Raw genomic sequence first — 25,229 nt, 5'->3', positions numbered from 1 at the left:
GCAAACTTCCGAACATATTCAAACACAGATCCGATTGGACTCGCGATATGATTCTGGACGCCCACATCAGTAAGTCTAATCATATTAGTGATAATCAAATCAAACCGTCATGCCCTTTCCCCGTAATTGATTAAAAAAATCAAACCAAACCTATGAGAACTCAAACTATCCTGATCATATCTAAACCATGTAAATTTTCACAATTATTGTTGTCTTTGTATGGACATGATGGAGAGAAGAAGAGGTTTTGCAAAATATGATACAAAGGACATTGGCCTATAGCCTATACTCTAAAAATATAAAATGTTGATACTACTTCTAATAATAATTACATCAATGATGATAATGATATTATCCATAGGCGGATCCAGGGACCGAAGCTTGCTCGTAGTAGGATACTTTGATTAGGAAGATACGTATCCTCTTCATGGATTCCTACTAACCGTCATTAAGATGTCCTTTTCATGTCAGTATATCTATACACAACAAAAAAAGTAAGTCCCCCCTAAATCAAATTGCTGTAACTTTTGAACGGAGTTATTTTGAGATATGATATTTCGTAGGTGGTTTTCTACACTCATTAAGCAACTCCTGGGGAAAAATGAGATTGATCGGTTGAGCCATGCATGAGTAATTAAAGATTGAATTAAAAATGACCATTTTTGAAAGTCACAAGAGTCGTTTTTCAGATTGTGCAAATACAAAGTTGGGCAAAAGTTGTTTTTAGGTGAATTTTATGGTGTTATGCTGTTTTGCTATCCATCATTTAGCCACTCCACACACAATTTTGATATCGTATGTTCATGGTTGAGTGAGCACAATATCGCAGGGGCCGGGGGTGCGGGGGGCCCACTTTTTTCCAAAATCATGTACAAAAATGTAAAAATTACCATAGATTGGCTCAGCCCCTTCCCCACACTTTGAAAACCGTTCCGCGGCCCCTGTATTGTGACGTATCATCATAGGGTTTTTTGGTAGTATCCTCTACAACTTGTTTGGTCATATTAAAATTTGAAAATGTTGGTGGCTCCCCCGATTATAGGCCCCTCCCCCATTTTTTAATTCTGGATCCACCACTGATTTGTCCATAAATTAAACTGATCATAAGAAATTGTTAGGAAAATATAATGCATTTATGCAGTATAAAGAGTATTCATTCCTAAGTTTTCGAATGTGCTCGCTCAACCATGAAAATGTTAAGTTCGGTAAGTGTGTGGTGATTAGAAATGATGGATAATAAAAACAACAGCAATTAAAGTCACATTTGAAACCGAATTTGCCCCCAATATTCACCTTATTACCCTTTAAAATGAGTCTGTGACATTGAAGATACCCATTTTCTCACTTTGATGCGTGCTCACTCATCCGTAAATAAACAAATCGATTTCATTTTTGCACAGAATTCTGCCCATAGGTTGATAAACATTACTGCCTAATGACATTGCTGTAGACAGCCTTGAAAAAAAGTTCCACCATATTGAATAAGGTGTTACTAATTCTTAAACATATGCACCCATAATGTACACAAGTCTATGAGAGAGGAAGTCAAAATTCAACAAATATGAAATAAGGGGTTTGTTTCATGGACGGTTTTTGTTACTTCTGCCAACAGTTATTTTATGAAACTTCGCACATGGCTTCAGAGTAACACTATCCAAAAGGCGCGCAAACCAAAATAACAATTCGATGCGGCACAGAGTGGGGCCAAGGCCTTGAACTTTCTTCTCATTTGCATAATTTTCGAATATTGTGTGCTCACTGATGCATTAAACATCGGGATTTTCATAAAAATCAAATCAAATGAACCATGCACGGAGGTTTGTGACAGATATCCATAGTTACAAATTGCATTTTTTCCAATAACGTAAACAAGAGCTAATCACATTCCACATGTTCATTCAAGCGTGAATGTTTAATTAAACGCCTTTGAATCATTGAAGCATGTTAATTGGTCATGAACATAGCGAAAAAGTTGATAAAAGATCAGTTTCAGTTACCAAAATGAAACAATACTTGCCTATGATATTTGAAAATCGTGTTTTTTGTTTTCAATAATTGTTCATTGAACCGTGAAACGATGAATATTGTTGAAGATACTCTTCCCAAAAATAACTGTCATCATATTCTATCATTTTTATTGATGAAAATGTGTAAAAAATCCAATTATAGCAAATTTTGGACTTGTGTTTATTCAACCGTGAAATTTAGCCCAAAAAATTGTATCGTCTTTTAGAAAGTACCTTTTACAAGCCTTTTGACTATTTTTCATGATGAGAATGTGGAATCAGTTCCAATAAAATGGAATCAAAGTCATGATTTTTGGCTTGTGACTTTTGGAAAGTGACATTTTTGCCTTCTGACGGTGCTCACTCAAGCATGACGTAGAATACGTCCATAACATTTACTCAGAGGGTAGCTTATAAAATTACCTACACACTCGTGTAAAAATATATCAAAAACTCGCATTGGTTCGGAAATTATTGATGTTTGTTCAAGGGGGGACTTACTTTTTTTGTTGTGTATAGTTTGGCTCACGCTTCACGCTCGTATTGTTAGTTTGTTAATAATCATAAGGCGTGCTTAAACCGTCAGGTTTTCAATCCTGAATGTCAAATATTTTCAGCTCGCGCTTCGCGCTCGAATCATTTAGATAGTAGGATATGTATACTCTTCATTAGTCCTTCCAAACAGTTTGTGATATGTCTCCTGTCCAGGTCAATACATGTTTATTAACAATTACAATTCGAGTTTTGCATTCGCATTAATTATTTGGTTAGGCATTCATTTGTTCATAGTATTTTGAAAGTTCCATATTTTGGTTTGAATATGAATTAACGAATTAACCAAATATTTAGTCTACCGTATAGCGGTCGCAGTATTTATTACATATTACACTTATTACATACCTTATCTTGTTAAAAATATAGCTAAAATTTACGTAAACTTCAATCTTTAGGACGACCCCCTCCCCCCAAAAAAAAGCTTTTAGCGTTTTAAGCTCTGCCAATCGTGAAATGTGGATGGCAATTTTTTTCGCTCTTCCCCCTTATTTGATCAACAATGATAACGCAGTCGTAAAAACACTCTTTAACGTTTCGAGGTTCAACTATAACAATAAAAAAAATGCATCCTCAGCGAGTCACCCAGTTTATGTGTTTGTTACTGCTGTACATGTAGCATCATGCAGATTTAATATACACATGTAGTTATAAAACCATGACATTTATATTACTATGATTTTCGTTGAGGAGCATTTATGCATTCAATTCATGCTCACTTATCTCTCATATTTACCTTAGACAACAGACTTCTGTTTATTTTCCCAGTCATGTTCTCAGACATGCAGGTCTGGAGCAAAGATTTTAGCTGGTCATCAGACTCCCTCGAGGAGTGAAGTAGTGTTGATTGTTGGATGGATGGGGCGTGGTTCAAGCAGGGAAGCATTTCCTGTTACCAGGATGACAATGATTGCTATCTTTTCAAGCTATATGGCAGACTTTAGTAGTCAGGGGAAAGTGGGACTTTGCAAAACTGATGTTAAACGGTGAATGAAAGAAAATATATGAGAGAAGGGCATGGGGAAAGAGAGAATAGAATATGGGGATAGCCAACGTGGAAAGGAAAATATTAAGAGCCACCCCCACCCAATAACGCTCTCATTTGCTTTCATTTTCTTGACTCTCCTGGCATTATCCACTGACATTATCTGTAATGCTTGCCAAGATATTGAGAGCAACAATTTTATTTAATCTTTATTCATCAAACTAATTCTGGGGTTCAAGTTATAATTTATTGATTTGATTATTTTTAGATAAATAATATTTCATTTCAGGAAGAATTTACTTTACAACAAGTTCTAAAGTAAAGATTGTACGTCGAAGCCGGGCTTTATAATGAGTCAAAATTTCCTGGGTGTTTCAAAACCCAATCTTGTACACTAAATGTTTAGATCTTAAAAACCAAGAAGTAAGGTTGTACGGATGAGGGCTTGGGGTAGTGCCCCCAAGGGGTCTCTGATTAAGAAAAAGGGTGAGGTGTTATGAAATAGGATTTTCATTTTAAAAAGTTCATTATTTTGCGCCACCTCTCTGCTACACATTTTACGGTGAAATGCCTGTATATTTTCATATCATACTTTTTAATAATTTTTAGGGAACTGTGTCTTTTTAGGCAGTGAGAGTCCCTTTATTGGGAGTGAAGAAATAGGCCAATATGTTGTGATTTTTTATTTGTATTTTTGGTGCGACTCTTCATGCAGATGTACATTATACGGACATTATGGAATACAAGCGCCATCCCAGTGGCATCAAAGCATCAAAGTAAGATTGGTAAAATTGAGTATACCTCCGGGTAAGTTTTAATTTCATGGAAAATCCTGGTAAGGAAATATATTAGAGACTGTAATAACACTGAACGCGATTGAATTGGACAGCTTGAAAGTAAACTTCACGCCTGAGATGAATCGGGGGTATCAGTGGTCGGGTCAAGAAGGTTTCTTTAGAAATTCAACCAAAATTTGGTCGTCTGGAGGAGAAGTGCCCCATAACCGCTACGTCATCCCTCTTTAATTTGGTATGAAGGACATTGCACTGAGTCTTTACAGTTCTAAAACACCATAACGCACACATTTAATACCATGATGCAAAGCAAATCGTAAATACGATCGACAAACCTAATTTACTTTCTGTCGACTATCTTTTCTCCGATGCAACATGTTCATGAAATTCATCACGTTTACAATTGAAGGTAAACATATTTTTGACTTTCAATAAAAAAATGATAACTATTAGGGGAAAAAAAATCATTATTCGTTTCTGTGATTAATATCAATCATTTAAAATGCAGAAAGGAATACCGTTTTAAAATGACTTTGTTGATTGATTTATTTGCATGAAGTCCATATCTTTAACCCGAAACCTGCTAAAAGGACTGGGCTATTTGAGATGTATCGAGGACGGGGGGCATGATTCACCCCTTCTGATCTCGGCCGCCGTTCGCGCGATCACGCCGAAATTGGGCACGCACATTCTTTACCACGTAAACTATATGCTAGTATAAAACAAAATCTGAAAATAATAATTTTTTAATTATTATGAATAAAATATGCAAATGTATTCATGAAAAGCGTTATTCGCATATTTAACACACTTTTTCGCTTCAATTTTTCTTCTTTCTTTGCAGATGTCATCTTTGTAATCTAATTTAATGGTTTCCACAAAGAAAAATGGCGAAAGCCAATTTTCACCTTATGTATTTCTTTGTTTTTAGAATTTCTTATGTTTTATTTGTTTTTTATCTTAATGCTTAATTAAGCAGACCAATTAGAACGAAAAATAATCACCCTTTTATGAATTTCATGTCCCATAGACTTTGTACACAATTAAAGTATAAAAATTAGCCATTTTCGGCATGACATTGCCTCGTAAAAAGTCACATGACGTCGCGATGGTATACCCGTATACCGAGGGTCACTATAGTGCGAGTTTTACCTTTTAAAGAAGATGTTCATGGCATAAATAAAATTAGTTTGGTGTAAGTTGTTATTTCAGTTATAGATACAACGCTTATATAGGCATACAGTGTATTTTAATCACACATATCTTTCTCACATTCGCTTCACACACCCACACGCCCGAATAAAAATGTGAATTTCAGACTTCTCAATGAACGTTAAGCAAATCGTTTCTTTAAAACAATGTATTCGACATTGTGAATGTTTATATATAAGTAGACGCTGATATTTGCAGAGTGATGATGATGCAAATATCATTATCCAATTTGAAATGTGTGTATCAATTAGCAGGGGCGGCGGAACGTATTTTCGTTTGGAGGGTGGTGCAAAGCCAAAAAGGGCATTATATCAAAATAGGCATTTTGGTACAGACGTATATTTTCACCATGAGATTATCATCTGCATGAAGTAGTAGTGTGTTTTGTAGTAATTAAGTTGAGCAAAGCCTTTTTCGAAGTGATTTTTGATTGATAAGATATATATTTCAGCTTTATTTTTTCCGCGAGAGAACGTATAGAGCCAGCGGTTCGGAAAGCTTTTCAATATCTTAAGTTGTAAAACTCGATTTTGGGTCAATTATGGCGCTAATTATTGTTTACTTTTGCGATGTTGCGAGCGCGAATCGGGAGCTCAAACTTTTGGACATTTTATAAGACATGAAAATTGAACATTCCGTGCAGTTTTTTAATCATATAAAAATGTGTATTTTACTAAAGAATTCACGCGAGGCGCGATCTGAAATTTTTATTATACTGAAAAGGAACCTGTTAAGGACTGCATTTAGTGACTCATGAATAGAATACATATCTCAACAATCGAATAATGCGAACGCAAAGCGCGAGCTGAAACTTTGTGATATTCCAACCTTAAACTGGACATTTTAAGTATTTTTTTGTAACCAGGAACATATTGAGTATGATACATACCTCAACATTCAAATAATCCGAACGCAAAGCGCGAGCTGAAAATATGTCATACTCCAACCTTAAACTGGACATTCTAAGTATTTTTGTAACCAGGAACATAATGAGAACCTTACAAAACAGTCATTGATGCGAGCGCGAGCCAAAATTGTTGATATTCCAACCTGAAACTGGACATTATAAGCATTTTTGTAACCATGAACAGGATGAGTACCTTACTAAACAATAATTGATGAACAGGAGGAGTTCCTAACTAAATTTATTAATGCAAACGCGCGCCCAAAAATGTGATTTTCTAACGTAAAATATATTGTTTGAGTTCAAAAAGGGTATTTCATTTTGATAGAGGGCACATTTCATTTTGAAAAAAGGGCATTTTTTCCCTTTTGGATTTTTGGGGCAAGTGACCCCCGCCCACCCCACCCCCCCCTTCCCGTCGCCCCAGTTGCTGGCTTTTTTCTCCTTCGCATCTTCGCTTCTCTTTCCACCTTTCTTTTATATGTCCTTCTCTATATTGATTTATTCATATATCTATTTATTTCTCTCTTAATCACAACCATTCATTTCATCCCCTCTTTTCTCTCATGCTGGAAAGAGATTTGTTCTATTGGATTTTAAACAAGTAATTGCGTTCTAGGGTAGAAAGAGTAAAAAGATTCAATTGCCGAAACGATGAAAAAGCAAAACTTGGGCTAAGCCAGCGCACACTAAGCGATCCGGTACCACACAATCTTTTTAATAAATAGCATTTTGAATTAAATATGATACATCCAAGAAGTATTTTTTTTAAGTTCGGCATAATAATAAAATCGTAAATTTGCTTTGCGGCAAGCCATGTGGTCGAAGTAAATTCCAATTCGGCTTCAGGTGGCAGCCGATGATGACGTCATTACGATTTGACATTGAATTTGCGTTTTTTCCTACAGGGAGGCTCGAACTAAACTGAATTTCGATTTTAGTGTCCTACCACTATTCTGAACTCTGATCGCTGAGATTCTATTTGTTGGAATATTCATATTAAATGTTATCACAATTTATTTGAAATTCGGATCGCATCGAGTCGTATAGTGTGCGCTGGGCTTTATAGGCAGGAGCAATGACTCTCACTCGCCCTAGATCCACTATTGTCCACCTTTACTCTAAAAAGACTAAATTGCCTCTTAAAATGGCCGAGACCGAAGAGTGACAACATTTTCAAAAAGCTGTTACTTAGACCCCTTTTCTTCCTTCCCCACCCCTTCTACCCTTTGGTGTTTAGGACGCTGTCAGAATACAGCTCACGTGGAAGATCGTTCCTCTGAATCTTTCAAAATAATTTCCCCTTTCTTTCTCATATTGTGAAACATACAACATCGACAATTGTTACTTGCAAAATACGTATTTATTAAGGAAGTAGAAAAAGTATGTACAACATCTTAATCAATACAAATAATACGTGACTGTGGTACATTCATGAAAGACAAAAATGGAATTGCGAGAAAATTAAGACTTGTTATTGAACACCACAGTAGTAAAGATTGTCGAGTTCATGTACTTCCTTGAGAGTCTGATGTAGTTATAAATCATGTAAATTGTAAAAGCATATTCGACTGTTTCGCAATCAGTGGCTGGCGCAGCTGGTGTATTATCATGAGGGGATTCATAGTTTGATTCATATTTAAAATAAAAAGAAAGGGTATATAATAGGGGCTCGGCCATGTGTATACTCGTGCTTATCTTATTGTGTTTCTTTCTCATCGACCGATGGGGGGGGGGGTCTTTGAAGAAGCCGAATGAAATGCTAATAAGAATTTTATTCTCATATATATATATATATATATTCATATACATATAAAACTGCCATCGTCAAGCTATAAAGGATAACACATGGAATCGAAAATAATTTTTCAAATAGCTTCGATAAATCAATGTGAGTAAAAAAAAAGATGAAATATGAAATGTATGTGCATACATATACAACCTTTATTCGCATATTAAACACAATGGCCCGTATTCTGAAGTCGGGTTTAACTTAAACTCAGGTTTAAAGTTGTGGTTTAAGTATGGACAGCCAATTGTTACATAAATCACTAACGGTAGAGATATCATATTTCAGCTCATTTGGCTCTCAAATCATTCATAATTGTCTAGGAAGTATTATATAGATTATTGTCTTCACCATCGATGAATCAGGAAAGAGCACAGTAAACATAAGAAACGTACAACTTAATAAAAAAATTTGGTACTTTTGGCATCCCATACTTAAACCACAACTTTAAACCTGAGTCTAAGTTAAACCTGACTTCAGAATACGGGTCAATACGTCCACAGGGAGACAATTCTGTACGTTTTCAGGCGTTCCTATCCATCAGTCAGTATCATTATAAGTAACTTATTCTATTTATTTATGTGATATCACATCTTCTTATTGTGTTTCTGCTAAAAATAAAATTACAAGAACAAACCATTTTTTCGGTTAACAGGACAGCCTGCTGCAATCTTTAAAAAGTATGCATGGGTGCACGTTTGTTAATAGAATATAAAATACTTGTAATATAAAGCATATAGTATAATACTTATTTATTACTTATTTAAAAATATGCATTGTAATTAATAACGAGTCGCTGACTTCAATTTTCTCAATTGATGTCCGCATTATATCTGACCATGTGGACGTTGAAGATAATCCATTTAGATGCGGAAGAGCCATCAAGTTATATAAATTCGTAGTCAAATTATCCATAAATGACGGTAGGTCCAGTGACACTAATTCACATTTCCCTCCAGTTTTTATAATTGGCACAGCCAGTAAAGTGTCTCATCAAATTGTGTTTCCAGAGAGTTTCAGTAAGTTAGGCTCACTTCTTTTCCTTCTCCTGGAAGTTGAATCACCCCTTAGTCGGGTGGAATTTCAGCTTTCCGCTGCCTGGATACAGTAAGGATATCAATAAAATATGAAAATGAGGCGAGGAAAATAGTGACCCGGCATTGCCTATATGGGAATCATTGACCGATGATGATTATTTCCCGATTCAAACTGTTAGTTCAAATTTGAGAAACAGATTTATTGAGTTATCCAAACATAAAAATCCGAAAAATCATGAAATACTACAAGATTAAGATTTGATAGGCCATATAATTCATTATATTTTTGTGTTGTTGCTATAGAAAAAAAACTTATCGTAATGAATATGTGTCAGATAATGCTATCTCTGCGTTATCCTTCAAAAGTCTATTACTGGGATATCAACAAATTTAGCAGGGCCATGCTTTAAGATAATGCATATCTACAGGTGCTAAAGGAAGGAAAATTACCTCCTAACGATGTACACCGCTGCTGATGCAATTCCAATGAGGATGACGATGGCAATTAAGAAAACGTACCAATGCCGATGTCCCCAGGACTATATAGACAAAAATCAATATATCAATATGTTAATTTACTACCTAAAGATCCAGCCCTTTTGAATGATCTAGTATTCTCTGGAAACTATATATTTAAATAAATATTGTTACTGTTTAATAGAGATTAAAACTTCATAAACAGGCAAGAATTTATATTCCGACAGACCCCCCTCCCAAACTCCCATTTCCAACGGCTCAATGGCTGGTTCTTTAAAGGACAGAATGCGGACTTCATTTTTTATTGTTAGTAATTAGTATTTTACTCATCACGATTAAGGTAAAGGAAATGAGTTCAAATGAAAGATAAGGGGTATAGCTGACCTTTGAATAGACTCACTTTTTAAGAGCTAAGGATTAAGAAACTATGAAACTATTGTTTCTTTAACGATTTCTTATCTGTAAGATGTCAGTTTACCCACAATGACTTTAATTTACACCCTTTACATCACTTTAGCTATCAGAAATGTTAATTATCGTACAAGGATATCCTGTTAAGACAAAAACTGTTCAAAATGAGGTCTACCCCATCAACAAAATTTGAATAAATAGAGAGAACATTATATTAAAAAAGACATCACGACAATTTGATGTAAAATAAGAGCGTTATGACTTTTCAGATTTTTTTTTTTATTTTACGTTTTTCCCGCATGACGTGGGTGATATGCAACTAGGAAAAGAGGTAACTCATACACTCCTGATTTCCTGTGTATTTCTTTTTTATTAAATGGGAAAATAGCCATTTAAATTACAAGAAAAATGCTCTCTAATGAATCACATGTTCAAGGTAGAAAAAGTAAAAATAAGATACAGTATCATATTTTCCATACCAACTAGGTTTTACGTATAGCTATTTGTGGAATCAAACGCAGTTTTAAAATGTCAAATAGTTTTTTCATTTTTCATCCGATGTTGATGAAATTTTCAGGATGATGTTTGTTTGAAATTTGTGTGTTGACTCCAAATGAAAGAAAAATGGACATGATGGGATAGTCTTTCCATTTCATGATAATTGAGCAGGTTAGGTTTGGGTATGAAGAGGTTTGAAAGGAAACATTTTTTTTTTAAATTAGCTCCAAATAACCGCCTTTGCTTATTGACTGGCGACATCTGACTTATAATCGTTGCATTTGGGGGAAAGCAAGAGAACACGTGCTTATCAAAACTCTAAACCTCTACTTTACAGGTTTAATGGATTGTTGATTACTCCAATTATGAAAATTATTGGGAAACGTACACAATGTAAAGTGCACAAATATTATTTGAATTGTAACAAAATTTGAACAATATTTTTTTGTATATGCTGATTGCCATTAAATCTTTTAACTTTCTAATCATGGGAATGGTGATGATTTCTATGCTCCGTTTTAAAAGTGAGTTTAGAATAAAAAAAACTATAGATATCATTTCCATGTACTGTTAAATCAATGAGTTAACTCTGTTGCTATAAGTTTGAAGGAAATTCGTAACATTGAACAGCGCTCTCACCATTAGTGCAAACCATCGTCTGCTAATATGAAAACTTTTTGTTCAGACTCAGTCTGTAATGATTTGAGTAGGGGCGGGTGTATTTGGATAGGCACGACAGCGTAAATCTCATGAAACATCAACTGTGAATCATCAGGAAACCTTTTTAAACTAACGTCAAAAGGTTTCCTACAGGGTCCCAGAAGAACAATTCGCAGGTAGTCAATCGAACATTGAAATTTCCGGGACAATATCCAAATTTATACTTCTGTTTCTATGAGTAAAATATTAAAGGAGAAAAAAAATATGCCTCCATTTCATTCAAAACAGTCGTTCAAGGAATGTAATTAAATGAAGAAAATCAATTCTATAAAGAATTATTTTAAATTTTAATGAATTTCATTTTACCTGATGAAGGCCTATGACCGAAAATTTCAACTTTCTTTTCCACGGAATTCATTTACTGCATTTTATTTTCTTCATACATGTACAGTCATGCGGCTGCAACCTGGAAGTAAGAGCCAATACTCATAGGCACTTTAAAGTTAAAAATGCCGAGGATCTTGAATTCAATTGCACAAAAAGGTAACCGGTGTAGCTTATTCAAAAGAAGAGCAATAGTGTTTACTTTATTAGGTAGTCTATATTTCATACCTTCTTCTTCTTCTTCTTTTCATCATTTACAGTGATATCTGTATGTACTTCAGGTGGCATTTGCCTGTCGACAAAGAGTCGATATGGATGGATGAGTTTGTTGACTTTGGCTGGAGGGAGAGCTCTTAACATATGTGATAGAGAATCGCGATCGGCAGGCTTATCATCCAGCATTGCGTAGATTGTTACGTTCGTAAATTCCATACTGTAAGAAATGTCAAAGAAAATAACATATTAAACTGGATGCTATCTTCATGAATTTATATAACAAACGTTTCGATCATATCAACAGCCTACTGACTTAAACAATTAAAAGACGTATTAATGAAATTCAATTAAGTTCATATAAATAAGTTGTGTCTAGTGTGTATGAGTACATAAAGTTATACTAGCATAATAACCATGACAAAGCTACTTATAATTCGTTTTCGAACTGGAATTATTCCATAATCTTGATATAATCGGAAATACTGTCACGATTGAGTAGTGATTACCCCGATAAGGCTCCATTGCCCGTCGTAGTATCTATAATGGCGATGTCCACATTGGAACAATTATGGATGTCATCTGTCTTCTCCATGGCTTCCATTAGCACTTCCTTCATCTTGTGCTCAAGACCGCTCAGTTGTGAGTGCTTTTCCTCAATTAGCACGCTAGCTGTGACGTTCAGTAAATCTATAGAAGCGAAACAACAGTAAAAAGAACAGCGTTTCAGACACCGTCAGATGGACTATTAAGTTTTGTTACTTCTCATTGTAGATAAACTAAAAATAATTTAATAATTTTCAAAACGTTTTAAGAATATTTTTTGAGAAAGTATTCGATTACCTCTTTTGTGACGAGATAGACAATAATCTGCGTATGAATTTTAAAAGTTTTACCTAAAGTAAACCTATGTATGCTAGATATGGGGAACAGCGCAGCTAAATCTACTAACATATTGAATTTCCTAAATGAAAGCTGATTCTTGATCAGTGCAGGTATGGTACTAAAATACAGTTTTCCTACCTTGACTCTTGTTAATGATTACCTGCCTTGGGGTTACTTACACGTCTGACATTCAGTTCCGATGAACCCGTTGTTGCATTTACAGTTGTATTTGATGCCATTATCGGTTACCCCATCGATAATACATTGGCCGTTGAAGCACTTTGTCGATCCACAACCTTCCTCATCATAATCGTCACAACCCAGACCAGAATATCGAGGTGGGCAAAGACACCTTTAAATATTCAAATACAGATACCTAGATTTAGTTAAATACCATGCAAAGTGACATTTCTTAACCAATGAATGATTACACAGTTTGCTGTATAAATACTGTATGATTACATAAAATGACCAACAATTAGATATTCAATAGTGTAATTAATATTACATTTTTCGTTCATGCAGTGTAAATTTTGAAGCCCCCGTCATCTTTTATTTCGATGCAACATTTCATGGTTATTTAAGTTGATACAAATAATAATAATATACCTGAAATCGTCATGTATTGTGATGCAGGTAGCGTTGCCATAGCATGGATGAAGCTTGCATTGATTAAGAACAGTCTCACATCTGATACCCGAGAATCCCTCTTCACAATGACAGCTGAATTCTGCAGTACCATCAACACAACTTCCACCATGTAGACAAGGACTACTTTCGCATTCGTCTATCTGTACCTCACATAACCAACCTTCAAAGCCGGGTGGGCAATAGCAATAGAAACTGTTCACTCCGTTCAGGCAAGTTCCGTCATTTTTGCAAGGATGGCTGTCGCATTCATTGATTTCGAATTCACAGTGTTCTCCTTTATAGCCAGGAACACATTGGCATTCGTAACTGTTGATTCCATCCAGGCAAGTAGCTCGATTTTGACAAGGGGCACTAGCGCAATCATTAATATTCACTTTGCAGTTGATTCCTTCAAAACCAAGAACGCATTCACACGTATATTCTTTAAATCCATCCACACAGGTTGCACCATTTTGACAAGGGTTACTCCGACATTCATCGATAATAATTTCGCAGTGTTTTCCTTCATATCCCAAGGGACATTCGCAGTTATAGTCATTGATTGCATCTTGGCAAGTCGCACCATTCAGACAGGGGTTACTGATGCATTCGTCACGATTTATCGCACAATTTTTTCCATAAAATCCTTTAATGCAATGACAACGGTACCCATTTAATCTGTCGAGGCAAATACCGTTTATGCATGGATTACTGATACATTCATCAATTTCATCTCGACAGCGTGGTCCTTGGTAACCGGATCTGCATTGACAAGTGTATCCGTTTAAGCCATCAACACATCTGCTACCGTGGTAGCAAGGGTCACTCTGACATTCGTCGATATCAATTTCACAATGAGCACCCATAAAACCTGGACGACATCTGCAGCGATAGCCATCTATTCTATCTATGCACCTTCCATAGCTCGAGCAAGGATTGCTTTCACATTCGTTGATATTCGTTTGACAATGATCTCCCTCAAAACCCACCATGCAAGTACATCTATAGCCATTTATATGGTCGTGACATGCACCGTTATGCTGACAGGGAATACTAGCACATTCGTCGATGTCTATCTGACATTCGGTACCACCAAACCCATCGACACATTGGCAGTCATACTCATTAATCCTATCAATACAAGTTCCGTCATTTTGACATGGATGACTGTTGCATTCATCAATATCAAATTCACAAGTAACGCCTTGGTATCCAGCAGCACATTCACAAGTGAATCCATTTACCTCGTCAATGCATTGTCCACCATGACCACACGGTCTACTCTCACACTCATATTCCTCAAATTGGCAATGCACACCATAATACCCCGGAAGACATTCGCATCCATATCCATCGATTTCGTCTCGACAGGTAGATGCAAATTTACATGGGTTACTAGCACATTCGTCGATATTGATTTCACAGATTACTCCTCCATATCCTGCTTCACATCGGCAAAAGAATCCATCGATCTGGTCAACGCAGTTTCCTCCATTAAGACAAGGAGAACTTTCACATTCATTAGTATTCACCTGACACTGGAATCCCTCAAACCCTGCAGCACAGGAACAAAGGTATCCATTCACTTTGTCAAAACACGTCCCATCATTCACACAAGGGAAGCTAGCACATTCGTTGATATCAACTTGGCAGTTGGTTCCCATGAATCCATCCAAACACTGGCATATGTATTGATCGATGTGGTCTAAACAGTTTGCCCCGTTCTGACAAGGTGAGCTTGCACATTCATCGATGTCATGTCCACAGTGGTTACCATCATAACCCGAAAGGCAGCCACAGATATATCCATTGATTTGATCCCTGCAACTGCCCCCATTAGCACACGGCTCACTTACACATTCGTCGATATTTATCTCACAATGTGGTCCGGAAAATCCTGGTATGCAATCACAGGAATATCCATTCACTAAGTCTATACATGATGCCAAATTATGACAAGGGGAGCTCACGCATTCGTCTATGTTGACATCGCAGTAAACACCTTGGTATCCAATTTGACATTGACATTGATAGCCATTCATTCCATCCTTACACTCGGCTCCATTTTGACACGGCTGACTTGCACATTCATCGATGTCAATCTCACAATGTACACCTTCAGTTCCTTGATTACATGAGCAACTATATCCATTGATTCGATCTACGCATTCAGAGTTATGTTGGCAAGGGCTACTAGAACATTCATTGATATCTATTTTACATTCCACTCCCCTAAAACCAGCAGCACACTGGCACTCGTATCCATTGACTCTGTCCAGGCAAATTCCACCATTGTGACAAGGGAAACTTTCACATTCGTTAATATCAACTTGGCACTGGGCACCATCAAATCCATACGGGCATATGCATATATATCCGTTAATTCGGTCCTGACATCTCGCTTCATTATGGCAAGGAGAGCTCTGACATTCATCTGTATTAGTCTCACACAGCACACCTTCATATCCAGGAAGACAGGAACACCTGAAGCGATTAACTTTATCAATACATGTAGCATCATTCAAACACGGACTGCTGATACATTCATTAATTTCTATTTCGCAGTGAATTCCTTCATATCCTGGTTTACATCGGCATTCATATCTGTTTATGAAATCTATGCATTCTGCTTTGTTTTGACATGGGTAGCTACTGCATTCGTTGATTTCAATTTCGCATTGAACGCCCGTAAATCCGGGTTGACAAAGACACTGATAACTATCAATCTGGTCAAAACATGAAGCAGCATTCATACAGGGATCGCTGGCGCACTCGTCGATATTAACTTCACAGTGAACACCATCAAATCCGTCCAGGCATAGGCATCTGTATCTGTTGACTTTGTCCGAGCAGGTGCCGTTATTAAAACAAGGCTCACTGTAACATTCATTAATGTTATTCTCACAGTTTTCCCCATTGTATCCTGCTCGGCACAGACACTGGTATTCGTTTGTCATGTCTCTGCAAGTCCCACCATGCTCACACGGGTCACTCAAGCATTCATCTATGTCAATTTCACAGTGGGTTCCTTCATAACCTGGTACACATTCACAGCTGTATCTGTTAATATTGTCGTGGCAGCGGGCATCATTTCGACAAGGATTGCTTGAACATTCATCAATTTCAAGTTCGCATTGTATTCCTTCAAATCCAGGAGTGCATCGACAGAAATACATATTTATGTCGTCAACACACTCTCCATTATTAAAACATGGGTTACTTCTACATTCATTTATGTTTTGTCCACAAAGTGCCCCATCGAATCCTGGTATACAAATGCATTTGAATCGATTTATCATGTCAGTGCAACTTCCATTGTTCAAACAAGGCTGACTGGAACATTCATCGATATCTGTTGAGCATAGAGTATCGTCGTAGCCATCTTTGCAATCACATGTAAATCCGTTAATTTGGTCGATACAGCGAGCGTCATTTTGACACGGTATTGATTGACATTCATCAATATTAATTTCACACAAGTCACCAGTATATCCCGGTGTGCAATGGCATAGATAATCGTTCACACCATCTTCGCACTGTCCGCCATTTAAACAGGGATTGCTGGTACACTCGTCGAAGTTTGTTTGGCACTCTTTTCCACGAAAACCGGGAATGCAAATACATTTATATCTGTCAACTTTATCCACGCATGTAGCATTGTTCTGACAAGGTTCACTGCCACATTCATTAATATCTTCTTCACAATCGACTCCTTGGTAACCGGGCATACATAAACAGGTGTATCCATTAACATCATCCCAACAGGTAGCTCCATTTTCACAAGGTAAACTGACGCATTCATCAATGTCTGTTTCACAATGGATATCTATGTATCCAGGGCTGCATTCACATTCGTATCCAGCAATCAGGTCTACACAAGTTGCTGAATTCATGCACGGGGAGCTGGAGCACTCGTCAATGTCATTCTCACAGTGCAATCCTTCAAACCCTTTTTGGCATTTACAGATATAACCATTTATTTTGTCTTTACATTTTCCGTTATTCTTACACGGTAGACTTGCACACTCATCTATGTTGGTCTCACAAAAGACGCCATGATAACCATCTGTACATTGGCACATAAATCCATTTATCTCGTCGTGACATCTAGCACCATTCAAACACGGGTTACTTCCACATTCATCGATATTATTTTCACAAAGAATGCCATCATAACCAAGGTCACAACTACAATAATATCCATTCACTTTGTCCACACATGTCGCACCGTTTTCACAAGGTCTGCTTTCGCATTCGTTGATGTCTGTTTCACAATTAATTCCTGCAAATCCAGGATTGCACTCGCAGAAGTATGCATTGATTCTGTCCTGGCAAGTTGCACCATTGCTACAAGGATCACTACTGCACTCGTTGATATCAATTTCACATTGATTTCCTTGAAAACCTTCTTGACATGTACACTTGTATTTGTTCACTCTATCAACACAGGTTGCCTCATTTTGACAAGGATTGCTTTCGCACTCATCTGTATTTATCCCACAATGAATTCCTTCATATCCAGATAGACATTCACATCTGTAACCATTTATCATATCTACACAGGCAGCTCCATTTCTACATGGTGATGAGGTACACTCGTCGATGTCAATCCCGCAGTGCATGCCCTCAAAACCTTGCAAACATTGACACTCATACCCATCCACTTGATCGATGCATGTTGCATTGTTTAAACATGGATTACTCTCACATTCGTCTATGTCATTATTACAGTGACGTCCACTGAATCCATCAAGGCATTCGCATATATATCCAGCAACTTGGTCTACACATGTTCCGTCATTAAAGCATGGGTCGCTTGCACATTCGTTGATATTCGTTTCACAAGTTACTCCAGCAAATCCTATCACACAAGAGCAGTGAAATTCATTTATTCCATCAATGCACGTGCCGCTATTATAACATGGATTGCTCTCACATTCGTCTATGTTAATTTCGCAGTGAGCACCATCAAATCCATCTAAACATCTACATCTATATTTATTCACTCGATCAATGCAGCTCGCACCATTTTGGCAAGGAGAGCTCTCGCATTCATCAACTTCGAGTTCACATTGACTTCCAACGTATCCTGGAGTACAGTTGCAGATGTAATGGTTTGTCTTGTCAGAACAGACGCCTCCATTCCGACAAGGATCAGATCCACATTCGTCAATGTTTACCTCACAATGGACTCCTTCAAAACCGTGTTGGCAATCACAATGATATCCATCGATATCATCCATACATGTGGCATTGTTTAAACATGGACTGCTGTCGCATTCTTGAATATTCATCTCACAAACTATCCCATTGAATCCTGGTTGGCAATTACAATTGAAATGATTAACGAGGTCTTCACACAATCCTTCATTCTGGCAAGGAATACTTTCACATTCGTTAACGTTTTCTTCACAATGAACACCTACGTAACCTGGCAGGCAATTACACCTATACTTGTTGATTTTGTCAATGCAGGTTGCTCCATTCAGGCAAGGATTACTTTGGCACTCGTCTATTTCAATTTCGCAATGGATTTCTTCATATCCGGAAAGGCAGTGACAAAGATAACCGTTTATGAGATCCTCACACGTTGATCCATGTTCGCAAGGGCTACTCGAACATTCGTCAATGTCTGTCTGGCATTGCATATTGTCAAAACCTGGCAGACAGTGACAGGTGTAGTGATTGATGTGGTCCTCACACGTAGCGTTATTCTGACAGGGTGAGCTACTACATTCATCTATGTCTGTTTCACATGTTACTCCCTCAAACCCAAGGATACATACGCATTCAAATCGATTGATTTGATCTTGACACGATGCTCCATTCAAACATGGATCGCTATCACATTCATTTATATCCACTTCACAATGTGTACCCTCATATCCCGGCCGACACCTACATTTGTATCTATCAATACGATCAATACATTCGGCCCCATTGAAGCAAGGAGCGCTTCCACATTCGTCAATATTAATTTCACACTGTGTCCCTTCGTATCCAGGAGAACATGTACATATATAACCATTGATGCCATCCATACAAAATCCACCATTATCGCAGGGATCAGAATGGCACTCATCAACGTTTATTTCACAGTGTGTACCCTCAAATCCAGGAATGCATAGGCAGAAGTAGCCATTAACCCCATCCTCACATGTGCCATTATTTAAACATGGACCACTTGCGCATTCATTAATATCAGTTGCACACACTTGCCCATTGTATCCTGGTAAGCAACTGCATTCAAACCGATTGATACCGTCATTACAAGATCCTCCATTTTCACAAGGGGAACTTTCACACTCGTCAATGTTAGTTTCACAGTTTGTCCCTGTGAAACCTGGTATACATTGACAATGGTATCCATTAATAATGTCAACACAGAGACCACCATTGTCACATGGGTTACTTAAGCATTCATCTATGTCATTTTCACAGTTTACCCCTTTGTACCCTGCTTTACATTTGCAACGATATTGGTTGATTTTGTCGACACAGAGCGCATCGTTTTGACAGGGGTTGCTCGAACACTCATCAATATCAGTTTGACAATGGACACCATCGTATCCACGGAGGCAAATACATGTATATCCATTTACTTCATCAACACACGAAGCTTCATTTTCACATGGTGAACTAGAACATTCGTCGGTTTCAATTTCACAGTTCCACCCTTTGTATCCTGGTAAGCATTTACATTGATATCCATTGATGCGGTCTTTGCAAGTTGCTCCATTTTGACAAGGTCTACTTTCACATTCGTTTATGTTTATCTCACATTGTAAGCCACTATATCCAAGCAAGCAAACACATTCATACTTGTTGATATAATCAACGCATTCTCCGCCATTTTGACAAACTATACTTATGCATTCGTTTATTTCCAAATTGCAGTTAACATCAGTGTATCCTGGACTACAACTGCATACATATCCATCCACTCCATCCATGCATGTCGCTCCATTCAGACAAGGAAGTGAAGCACACTCATCGATATTGATTTCACAGTAGTTACCTTCATATCCAGGTGTACACTTACAGATATAACTATTTATTCCGTCAATACATGAAGCATCGTTTTGGCAAGGAGCACTCACACATTCGTCAATATCTATTTCACATTCAATCCCTGTAAATCCGGGCTTACAGATACAGGTGTAACTGTTTATGCCATCGTCGCATGTTCCTTGGTTCAGACATGGTGAACTTTCACATTCATCGATATTTATTTCACAATGAATTCCTTCGAATCCATCTCCACATTGACAGGCGTATCCATTGATTCCATCAAGACACGTGCCGTCATTCTGGCATGGATAACTGTTACATTCGTTGATATCTGTCTCACATTCAGAACCTTCGTAACCAGGCAGGCATACGCATTGATAACCAGCAACAACATCGACACACGGTGCTTCATTTTGGCAAGGGTTACTCTGACATTCATCGATTTCAATGTGACATTCTGCACCTTCATATCCAGGGAGGCAATTACAGCGATATCCATTGACCAGGTCGTTGCAAATGCTGTCATGAAGACAAGGGTTACTTGCACATTCGTCAATGTTAATCTCGCAGTGAATTCCAGTGTATCCAGGAGTACAACTGCAGTTGTAACCATTGACACCATCTACGCATTCACCTCTATTCAAACACGGATTGCTTTTACATTCATCTGTGTTTACCTGACAAAATTTCCCTTGGTATCCAGGCTTACAGATACATTGGAAACCATTGACTGCATCGATACAAATCGCTCCATTTTGACACGGATCACTGACACATTCGTTGATATTAACTTCGCAATATTCTCCTTCGTAGCCTTTGATGCATCTACACTTATATTTGTTAATTCTGTCTATGCAAGACGCACCATTGTAACAAGGATCACTTGCACATTCGTCGATGTTCGTCTCACAGTGAGTGCCAGTAAATCCAGGTATACACAGACAGACATATCCATTTATACCGTCGGAACATACCGCGTTGTTCTGACAGGGATAGCTGGCACATTCGTTGATGTTGAACTCACAGTAAGTCCCACTGAATCCTGGAGGACACATGCAGGTATAAGTGGCATATCCATCAATACAGGACGCTCCATTCCTGCATTCGTTTACTTGACAGTCATCGGGGTTGGTTTGACACATATTACCTACGGAGACAAAGATTTTAGTCTTACGTTTACTAAATTTTAATCTCTGAAGGTCTCGTTATCACACTGTGGAATATGTATGAGAGGGAGTCTTGCGTCTTTGATATTGAATGAATTGCCGATATTAACAAACACACTAATCTTGACGTTGTCAATGCATGGATATTTGTATTTAATTATTGGATCCTTTCGGTTTGGTGTGTTGTGCTTGCTGTTTACGTTTATGTATTTATTTGTTATCGTTTTTTTAGGGGGAGGGGTGGACTTGGGTTGAGTTGAAGGCAAAATCAAAACTTACCCGCTATACCCTCTTGACATGTACACCAAAATCCGTTCACTACGTCGTGGCATGTACCATTATTTTGACACGGCAACGAAGCACACTCGTCGATTTCCTATTTTAAAAGTGCAATGCAAAATTGTAACTTAGATGGCGTGTAAAAGGCATGTAATCCGATATCACATGGTAATATCTTTAGGACAGGTAGACACATATTTGTTGATACCTTAATTAAATAATCAACTAGAAATATTAATGAAACATGAGTAAAAAATATTGTGAACGTGTGAACAACAGCACTGATCCACGCAAGTAAAAGAAAAGAAATAGAACTGCAAGTAGTTGTAATTCACTCACACTCGAGAATAGAGACACTGTTACAAGATAAATGAATAAGGACCATTTTGATCCACTCTGTCTTGATATGCTAACGTACCTCTGCACACCTATCCCCAGTATAACCAGCATGGCAAATGATATCGCCTGTTAGTGGGTCGCAGTAGAAGTGGTCAATTCCATCTCCTCGTGGTTTGCAATAGACAGAGCATTCGGGACCATAGAAATGAGAATCGCAGTATAGTTTGATATTTACGATGATCCTGTGGGAAAAAAAATAGACGAAGTTTTTTTTTAAGAGAACCAAGAATCATTAAAAGTCATAAAACCTTCAAAGCTGGTAAGGGGTGCCCATATGAACGGTATATGTAAAACCATGGTAAAACATGGCAAATGTAAGCATTTACAAACGTACATTACGTACCACAAATTTGAACCATAAACCATTGTGATTACCCGTTAGCAGAATGCCGATACATATGTTACCTTCTGCTTTTCAAAATTAAACATAAAAGCAAAGGTTTTATTATGTTATCTTACAGAAATGGGAAATAAATTTAAAAAAAGAATGCTGCACTCACTGTGAAGATCCTTCCCCACTAAGAGTCCTTCTGTGCTTACGAGCTCGCGATGGAGTCCTGCCTGGCTGCATATGAAAGTTGTCCCCGTAGACATCGACTAGTATTTCCGGGTTGTAGTAGGAATTGGTATCAAATACCTTCATCTTCACTCGAAAACCTTTCTGCAAGCAATGAGATTTATTCTATTGAATAATAAACTTGACATTCCCATGTGTATTATTCTATTAATTTTATTTATCTCATCGAATTTGACAGGATAATAATAACAATGATTATTCCGATCATAGTGATGAGAATGATAATTATGGTAACATTAATAAAGAATATTTTTTTAATTTCTTTTTATATCTTCATAAAATTATGAACAATTTGATTGGCCATTTCTCCACAATATATTTTGTATGCCTCCGCCGAACTGAGGTGGTTACAGAAGCCATTATGTTTTGGGGGTCATCCGTGCATCCAATTCTCGTTCTCGTGGTAACTAAATAACCTCTAACTGATCAATTTCAATTTTTTTCTCTACGCAAATATATAGTATTACGGTGACAGATTGATTTGGGGTATCAAGGTCAAAGTTAAAAGGTCATAGACGTAAAACACATTGAAATACAATGTTCTTGTGATAACAAGAAAACCGTTGGAAGGATCAACTTTAAACTTAATTCACGTGTGGATATTGGAGGGGCAATGATCTGATTTGGTTTTGGGTCCCCGAAGGCACAGATTTCATGATGTACCAGAACATATTTCGTTCTAGCAAAATAAATATATATCCGTTTAGGGTCTTCACTCACTGTGCATAATTGCGGTGATCTAAATAGATTTCGGAGCCATAAGTTCTATGGTCACAGAGATGATTATATAAATTGAAAAACCGTTTCAGGTATCAAATTCATACTTGGCTCATGTGTGCATACTGATGTGTTGATTATCCCATTGAAATTTACGGTTATGATGTCAAAGATCACACAGGTCATTAATACTTTAAAATATATCTGCTTTGCAATGATTAAGGAACCGTTTGAGTAATCAAGTTTCAAACTTGGTTTATGTATGCATGTGTGAGTGAGAGTGATAAATTCTGGGACCAGGGTTTTAAGATGAATAATCACAGCGATCTTTATGTAATGGTAGAAAGAATATCGTTCTTGCGATAATCAAGTAACCGTTTGAGGATTAATTTTCAAAATTGGCTTTTTTGTACACGTCTGGGAGTGATGCCTTTATTAGATTTGGGGGTCAAAGATAGCTGAGGTAATTATTTCAAAATTTTAGAAATTACGTGTGTAACTTGTTTCTGATCTGGCAATAACGAAGGAATCAACACTAATTGCATGCATTCGAGAATTCATGATTCATGTAGGCTTCCTTGGAAATGATTTACCCTTTTGTTTATGGTTGTTTTACAGCTGTTTGAATAAAACAAGGACGAATAAAGAACTATTACCTTCCATTCTTCAATCCTGATGTTGATCGGGTTTGGTACACCTCCAGGGAGTGGAGTAGGAAAGAGAAACAGATCCCGATCTTCATGTACCTTATTTGTTTTGAAGTTTCCATAAGGACAGTCATCTGTGCTATTGTCACTGAAAATATTTGGAAGTGTTAAAATATATTAAAAAGAAATACAATTTTTCAAAACAATATCAGGTATACAATTGTGATTGAATAACAGAAAATACAATTGTGTAATTATTAATTTATTTCAGTTCAATATTAGTCTAATGTTATTACCAATCTGATTAAATGGAACTGAAAAGTCTTACAAATTTAATCAATGATCGTGAATAATGCTATTAAACGCCCGCCTTAATATGTCTATCCAGATAGATGGATTAATATCCATACCAAAACAAAACTGAGTTACTAAGCATGTTAAGAAGGCAAAAATAAATGACAACAATAATTTGCAGAATATGAAGTGAGCTTCGATAGCTTGTACTTGTATCCTAAAACCATTTCTGACATCTTATTATACTATTCTTTAGAATATCGTACTTTCCAAGAGGCCCGAAGCATATTTCAAATTTGTTGTCGCATCTGGTCTGACACAAGTCTGTAGAGATGCCGTCGCAACAGACACCGTCCAACTGCTTACTCGAAGGGTTCAGGTACGTTGAGAGATGATAAGAGACAATAACTGTCGCTCTAGTAGAAATAATGCCCTAGAAATTAACCAGGCGAATGACAAGATAAAAATGTTCAAGTTTGTTTATGAAAAAAAAAGAGATTTGCGATATACTTTAATCTATATGAGACAAAGATTGCTCTATGAGATCAATCCAAGATCAACATGCATAAAATTGATGTGGATTAAGAGCAGTTTCATGCCCTTACTCTCTTGATTGATACCTTGGAACCATTTAAATAAGTATTCATCTAACTTTTATTTAACTTTTATGGTTTATTCCAATCATTTGAGATGATAGTACAC

At 37.0% G+C, this 25,229-nt stretch overlaps 1 protein-coding gene across 1 annotated transcript; it reads right to left on the bottom strand.

The window, feature by feature from the left end:
• Window positions 1-7,872: 7,872 nt before the first annotated feature.
• Window positions 7,873-24,315, bottom strand: LOC129255602 (fibrillin-1-like). Its single transcript, XM_064097082.1, has 10 exons — window positions 24,243-24,315; window positions 22,793-22,953; window positions 22,312-22,474; window positions 21,894-21,990; window positions 13,417-21,595; window positions 12,987-13,159; window positions 12,432-12,612; window positions 11,938-12,142; window positions 9,730-9,818; window positions 7,873-9,340 (listed from the first exon to the last, which is right to left on the bottom strand). Exons 2-10 carry the CDS (start codon window positions 22,933-22,935, stop codon window positions 9,310-9,312), a joined length of 9,261 nt encoding a protein of 3,086 aa, XP_063953152.1. The 5' UTR covers window positions 22,936-22,953; window positions 24,243-24,315; the 3' UTR covers window positions 7,873-9,309.
• Between the last annotated feature and the right edge of the window lie 914 nt (window positions 24,316-25,229).

Source organism: Lytechinus pictus, chromosome 3, assembly GCF_037042905.1.
Source record: "Lytechinus pictus isolate F3 Inbred chromosome 3, Lp3.0, whole genome shotgun sequence".
NCBI classification, from domain to species: domain Eukaryota; kingdom Metazoa; phylum Echinodermata; class Echinoidea; order Temnopleuroida; family Toxopneustidae; genus Lytechinus; species Lytechinus pictus.
This window is presented reverse-complemented; position numbering and strand designations above follow the sequence as displayed.

Bases quoted from the DNA above. Each gene is read 5' to 3' on its own strand.
- LOC129255602 (XM_064097082.1), bottom strand. From the start codon at position 22,935: ATGAAGGTATTTGATACCAATTCCTACTACAACCCGGAAATACTAGTC. The intron at 12,613-12,986 runs GTAAGTAACCCC...TCGCTTCTATAG, and splicing joins CGGAACTGAATGTCAGACGT to ATTTACTGAACGTCACAGCT. The intron at 12,143-12,431 runs GTAATCACTACT...CATTTCTTACAG, and splicing joins GGCAATGGAGCCTTATCGGG to TATGGAATTTACGAACGTAA.